The 7,260-nt window shown below is 50.8% G+C and overlaps 1 protein-coding gene across 2 annotated transcripts in view; it reads right to left on the bottom strand.

Annotated features, from left to right (window-relative positions):
* The window catches only part of dbpa (D site albumin promoter binding protein a), a 56,949-nt gene extending 53,934 nt beyond the window's left edge, over positions 1-3,015 (bottom strand). For both annotated transcript variants that reach the window (XM_056298187.1, XM_056298186.1), the window contains exon 1: positions 2,716-3,015. In XM_056298187.1, coding sequence (XP_056154162.1) covers positions 2,716-2,908 — 193 coding nt within the window. In that variant the 5' untranslated portion in view covers positions 2,909-3,015. The remainder of the gene's footprint in view (positions 1-2,715) is intronic.
* Between the last annotated feature and the right edge of the window lie 4,245 nt (positions 3,016-7,260).

Here is a 7,260-nt window from a genome sequence, read left to right as displayed (position 1 = left end):
CAAACACGGGTCAGTAACAAACAGGTCAGTAATAAACACAGGTCAGTAACAAACAGGCCAGTAATAAACAGGTCAGTAATAAACACAGGTGAGTAACAAACAGGTCAGTAATAAACACAGGTCAGTAATAAACAGGTCAGTAACAAACAGGTCAGTAATAAACACAGGCCAGTAACAAACACGTCAGTAACAAACTGGTTAGTAACAAACACGGGTCAGTAATAAACACGGGTCAGTAATAAACACGGGTCAGTAACAAACACAGGTCAGTAACAAACACGGGTCAGTAATAAACACGGGTCAGTAACAAACAGGTCAGTAACAAACAGGTCAGTAACAAACACAGGTCAGTAACAAACAGGTCAGTAATAAACACAGGTCAGTAACAAACAGGCCAGTAACAAACACAGGTCAGTAATAAACAGGTCAGTAATAAACACAGGTGAGTAACAAACAGGTCAGTAATAAACACAGGTCAGTAATAAACAGGTCAGTAACAAACAGGTCAGTAATAAACACAGGCCAGTAACAAACACGTCAGTAACAAACTGGTTAGTAACAAACACAGGTCAGTAACAAACACAGGTCAGTAATAAACACGGGTCAGTAACAAACACAGGTCAGTAACAAACACAGGTCAGTAATAAACACAGGTCAGTAACAAACAGGCCAGTAATAAACACAGGTCAGTAACAAACACAGGTGAGTAACAAACAGGTCAGTAATAAACACAGGCCAGTAACAAACACATCAGTAACAAACAGGTCAGTAACAAATAGGTCAGTAATAAACAGGTCAGTAACAAACACAGGTCGGTAACAAACTGGTTAGTAACAAACACAGGTCAGTAACAAACAGGTCAGTAACAAACAGGTCAGTAACAAACACAAGTGAGTAACAAACAGGTCAGTAATAAACAGGTCAGTAACAAACAGGTCAGTAATAAACACGTCAGTAACAAACACAAGTGAGTAACAAACAGGTCAGTAATAAACAGGTCAGTAACAAACAGGTGAGTAACAAACAGGTCAGTAATAAACACAGGTCAGTAATAAACAGAGGTCAGTAACAAACAGGTCAGTAATAAACAGGTCAGTAATAAACACAGGTCAGTAATAAACAGGTGAGTAACAAACAGGTCAGTAATAAACACAGGTCAGTAACAAACACAGGTGAGTAACAAACAGGTCAGTAATAAACACAGGTCAGTAATAAACAGGTCAGTAATAAACACAGGTGAGTAACAAACAGGTCAGTAACAAACACAGGTCAGTAACAAACAGGTCAGTAATAAACACAGGTCAGTAATAAACCGGTCAGGAATAAACACAGGTCAGTAACACACACGTCAGTAACAAACAGGTCAGTAATAAACACAGGTCAGTAACAAACAGGTCAGTAATAAACACAGGTCAGTAATAAACACAGGTCAGTAACAAACAGGTCAGTAATAAACACAGGTCAGTAACAAACACAGGTCAGTAATAAACACAGGTCAGTAACAAACAGGTCAGTAACAAACAGGTCAGTAATAAACACAGGTCAGTAACAAACACAGGTCAGTAATAAACACAGGTCAGTAATAAACTGGTCAGTATTTAACACAGGTCAGTAATAAACACAGGTCAGTATTTAACACAGGTCAGTAATAAACACAGGTCAGTAATAAACACAGGTCAGTATTTAACACAGGTCAGTAATAAACACAGGTCAGTATTTAACACAGGTCAGTAATAAACACAGGTCAGTAATAAACACAGGTCAGTATTTAACACAGGTCAGTAATAAACACAGGTCAGTAATAAACACAGGTCAGTATTTAACACAGGTCAGTAATAAACACAGGTCAGTAATAAACACAGGTCAGTATTTAACACAGGTCAGTAATAAACACAGGTCAGTAATAAACACAGGTCAGTAATAAACACAGGTCAGTATTTAACACAGGTCAGTAATAAACACAGGTCAGTAATAAACACAGGTCAGTAATAAACACAGGTCAGTATTTAACACAGGTCAGTAATAAACACAGGTCAGTAATAAACACAGGTCAGTATTTAACACAGGTCAGTAATTAACACAGGTCAGTAATAAACACAGGTCAGTATTTAACACAGGTCAGTAATAAACACAGGTCAGTATTTAACACAGGTCAGTAATAAACACAGGTCAGCAGGAAGAAAGCCTTCTACCAGCGTGGGTGTAAAAGGTTTGTCTCTTAAGACCAAAAAGAAAGAAGAACTGCACAGAGGCCTGGTGTGAGCCAGGGCCCTGACCTCCACCTCCCCACCAACTTGTGCTGCCAGGCGTTGTTATGCTGCCCTACCATATATATATATATATATATATATATATATATATATATATATATATATATATCTTAATAGTCCACTCCTCATTTGTTGAGCACTTTTATCAACACATTGACGGTTTCCGAAAAAAAACTGCTATATACGTACGTATATATGTATGTATATATGTATGTATATATGTATGAATGTATGTATGTATATATATGTGTATGTATGTGTATGTATGTATGTGTATGTATATATATGTATGTATGTATGTATATAGTTTCCTGAGGACTGAAGTCAAAACAATGTGCGTGTTGTGTGTCATTTAAAGGGACAGGGGCCTTGCTTCATCAACAAGCGCGTGCGCTATCCCCCCCACCCACCCCCACCCCACAACCACACGCTTGCCGTCACTCACCTTTGACCTCACAGCAGTCCTTGGCGGCTCTCTGGTCGGCTTTGATTGGCACCTGGAGCAGCGACTTGAGGTTGGCCATGGAAGTCAGGTGGCCGCCGCTAGGGGCGCCCCCCGGCGGATTGCTGTTCCCGAACTGGGGGCTGGCGCCGGCCGGGAGATCCGGCGGTAGGAGCTGAGTGAGCGGCCTTGACATGACGCGGAGAGCCGTTCGGGACCTTCGGACCTCCCTTCCAGACCCAAAACAAAATCAATAATAATCCAGCAGCGGATGATTGACAGGCGCGGCGGGTGGCGGGTGGGGGGTGGGGGGGGGGCTCAGCGGGCGGACAGGTGTGTCGGAGCGGCTCAGGCTCGTTCCGGTAGCGCCGCGCGTCCTTTCCGTCCCATGAAGGAATCCGAACTTAAGTCCAGGACGGAGCCATGCTGACCCGTGCGCCAGCCTAATGCATGTTCTCTGAGGCGATAACGGCCCTTCCAAGAGTTGGTCTGCCCCCCTCCTCTGCTGACTTCCGCCCTCAGCAGGAGATACGCAAACTTATCTATTTCTGAGACGCCTCGGTGGGACGAACCGAGCGGCCCTGGTGTAGTCCGGCAGTCCTGGTGTAGTCCGGCAGCGCTGGTGTAGTCCGGCAGCCCTGGTGTAGCCCGGCAGCCCTGGTGTAGTCCGGCAGCCCTGGTGTAGCCCGGCAGCCCTGGTGTAGTCCGGCAGTCCTGGTGTAGTCCGGCTCGGGTTCCGGGCGGCAGGGGCGGTTCGGCTGAGCTGGTGTCGAGCGCCTCTTCTTCTTCTTCTTCGTCCCGGCAAATAGAAGCGAGACGGATCCGACGGGCTGCGTTCGGAGCGCGGCGCCTCCGGAGGGGGAGTGGGCGCGTGCGAAAAGTCTCCCAAGAAACCCAAACAGGCGACGGGGGGGAGAAAGTTGGGAGTAAGCGCGCGCCGCGGGGGAGAAAGAAAGAAACGATTCCGGCAAAGAAAAAAAAAATAATATCCAGCGATGTGAGAGTGGGATAAAATGGGTTGATGGCTCTTGTTTTCCTCTCCCCACTTTGTCGCTCTCCCTCCCTCCCTCCCTGCCTCCCTTCTCTCCCTCTTTCTCTCTCACGCTATTTTGGTCTCTCTCTCCCTCTCCCTCTCCCCCTCTCTGACAGTCGATGGAGCGGAGGAGAGTCAGCTGGAACCAACACGGGCCGCTCACGTGACGTCACTGCTCACGGGGAAAGGCGCTAGGGGGCGTGGCTCATTTGCATACAGAGGCACACGCCTCCCCTCTGGCGACGCCCACCGCGCGCATTCATTTGCTTCGGTTTGCCCCGCCCCTTGCTGCTGCGGCCAATGGTTGAAAGCGGGGGGGGGCTGTTACGCACTAAAACCTGCCCACCTCATTAAAGTCTCTTCCTGGTTGGACCCCCCCCGCCTCCCCCCCGCCTCCCCGCGTGGCCAAAACAACTGATTAGCCACAGCGAACTCAAACGAGTTAACGTTAACAGGGAAGCGCGTGGCTCCCTCTCGGTCTCGCGACTGTTATGATCGCTCTGGTGTCAAACACAAAACAAAGCACATGGCGCGGGACAGAGGAGCCGCATCCGAGGACGTGCGGGTTTACGATGGCAGCTCAGCCACGCACATGGCTCACGACGGACCGCTTTACCGCTCAGCCACTTTACACATCAGCTGACCCCGGCTGATCATCAGCTGACCCCGGCTGATCATCAGCTGACCCCCGGCTGATCATCAGCTGGCCCCGTTGATCATCAGCTGGCCCGGCTGATCATCAGCTGGCCCCGGCTGATCATCAACTTGCCCCGGCTGATCACCGGCCTGTCCCGTTGGCTGAGGGGGTGTTAATCAGTGAAATCTGCACATCCGCGGCGCACGGCGGCTCATGTCCGGCCAGGAGGACGAGCACCCAAAAAGACCCGGATCTAAACGCCGTTTGGAACAATCAGACACACACAGTATTCGGTGCTCCGGCTCCACTCCGACCAACAACAACAACATAATCCATCCCTGTCCGCCCGCCCGCCCGCCCGCCTTGTCTTCTCAGCCTCGCCGAGCACATGGCCCCGACACGCGTCAGCGGCTGCCTACCGGCGCCGCTGCTTCCCCCTGATTGGCTGTATGTAGGTCACTCTCCGTCTCTCCCCGGCTCCGATTGGACAAAATTAGGTCACTGGCTCCTCCCACAGATTTCCCCATGCTACTGCCGCGTGAGTGTGTTGCGATGGGGTGGGGGGGGGGTGAGGAAATGAGCGATGAAGAGGGAGAGAGAGGGAGGGAAAGAGAGGAGGGGGGGAGGGGAGGGGGGGCAGCGGCCCGGGGAGATTTTGTTCGGATTAGTATTTCACTCGTCAGAACCAGAGAGAGAGAGAGAGATCATCACGATTTGGGTTTCACCCCCAACAAATCAGAACGTAGTTTTAGGTAAGACGGGCACGGAAAACCGTGACTCTGGATTCCAGTTCGAATACATCACAGGCGCCCCCTACCGGCCGACTTTACATTCGGACCCGAACGCGCACGGATCCGGCAGAGTTTTAGCTTCACGGGAGCAGCTGCGCGGTGACGGCAGCGGTTCCGAGGAGACCCTCAACAACTGCGCGATAGCGAGGCACCGACCATGTCCCGCGTCAGTCTTTTGCGTCAGCGGCGTTTGCGGGCGTACTGGCCGCAATTGCGCCATGAGAGCGGACGCGCACGAGCACAAGTGCACGCCAGGAAGTGCAAAACAGCAAACTGACTGCAGCGATGCATGGCCGGGGTTTCACGAGGCGTCTCGACAGTCTGTCAAAATAAATTCTCACGTTCCGACTCCGCCAACCCGCCCCACTCGCGCCCCGAGAGGCCCGGTCTGAGGAGCGGCGCACAAATCAGAACCCCGTGGCGCCATCTACCGGACGCTCTGCGGTAGTGCGTTTTGATATATTTATCGGCTTGAGCGCAAACCAGCTTCGATGAACGAGCTCCGGCTCGGCAACGAGGACTGAATTCACCAGGTAGCTTCCGGTGCTGCCCCGCCGAGTACAAACGCTGATTTACTGAAACGGTAAACGGACATTTTAGAAATAGCCCAGACAGCATCCGGATGTGGGCCACTTCAGGCAGTGGTCTTCTTCTGGCCCTGACAAAATGGATGTGAGCCTGAAGTGGCCCACATGCGTAACAGCAAATATGGCCCAAATATGCCAAACCAAACGTGGGTCTTTTTTGGGCAACATGTGATCTGGATGTGACCCTGAAGTGGCCTGTGTGGTAAATGGTGAATATGGCCCAAATATCACAAAACAAATATGGCCACCTTTGGCAAATATGTGGCACATGCAGCATTGCTATGGCTTGGTTCTGGCCCAGATCTGGCAAGTGCCATCATCATTCCATGTGGTATGTGGGCCGGATGAAGTGTCGGGTGTGGGACGGGTCCGCGCCACAGCACTTTTGCTCTCTGGGAGTCCGCTACGTTTTGCTGCAAATAACTGAAATGAGAAATTTGGACAAATGGGAAGCACTGAAACAGCGTTGCCAGCATCACCATCGTTAAGAAAAAAGACAATCCCAAATGTTTTACCCGAAAGGCTCCGGCGGCCAAACCAGGTTATGGAAAAGCTTTTAGACAGACAGACTAGAAAGAGTTCAGCTGCAGACAAACCTCCCTCCCTCCCTCCCTCCCCCCCTCGGCCCTCCTGGGGGGTTTTCCACCGTTTCCTGACTGAGAGTGGCACTGTGCAAGGCATGTGCCACCGCATGTGAGCCGGCAACCCACGGTGGGGCATCTGGGAAAAGAGGGCAGCCGAATGGCCTACCTCACCGCGGGCCCCGGGTGCACGACACCTGCCCCCCCCCCCACCCCACCCCACCCCCCGCCTCACACAGGAAGTGAGGGAGTAGACACACGTCATGTGTGTGTATGTGCATGTGTCAGGGAGGTAAACGCACAGAACTCATGCAGGTTGTGTGTGTGTGTGTGTGTGTGTGTGTGTGTGTGTGTGTGAGAGAGACTTCACACACACACACACACACACACACACACTTGAGTGTGTTCTTGTACTTCTATCTTTATGAGGACCAATGTCAGTTTTCAACCATCAGAGGGAGGACATTTTTTGCAACGTGAGGACATTCTGGCCAGTCCTGACTTACTGAAGGCCCTGTTGTAGGGTTAGGACCATGTTTAGGGTTAGAGTCAGATTTCGGTTAAGGTTCGGCATGTAGCTCTGATGGTTAAGGCTAGGGTTAAGGGCTAAAGAACCAATAATCGGTGAGGATACCCCACAAAGGTAGAGGTACAAGAATGTGTGTGTGTGTGTGTGTGGAAGTGGGGACTACAGCAAAACATAAATGGCAGGCTGAGGGGGCGTCCGGGTAGCGTAGGGGTCTATTCTGTTGCCTACCAACACAGGGATCGTCGGTTCGAATCCCCGTGTCACCTGCAACTTGGTCGGGCGTCCCTACAGACACAATTGGCCGTGTCTGCGGGTGGGAAGCCGGATGTGGTTATGTGTCCTGGTCGCTGCACTAGCGCCTCCTCTGGTCGGTCGGGGCGCCTGTTCGGG

The sequence above is a fragment of the Lampris incognitus genome, chromosome 18 (genome assembly GCF_029633865.1).
Source record: "Lampris incognitus isolate fLamInc1 chromosome 18, fLamInc1.hap2, whole genome shotgun sequence".
Lineage (NCBI taxonomy): Eukaryota > Metazoa > Chordata > Actinopteri > Lampriformes > Lampridae > Lampris > Lampris incognitus.
The sequence above is the reverse complement of the archived record's forward strand: the minus strand, read 5'-3'. Positions and strand labels throughout refer to the sequence as shown.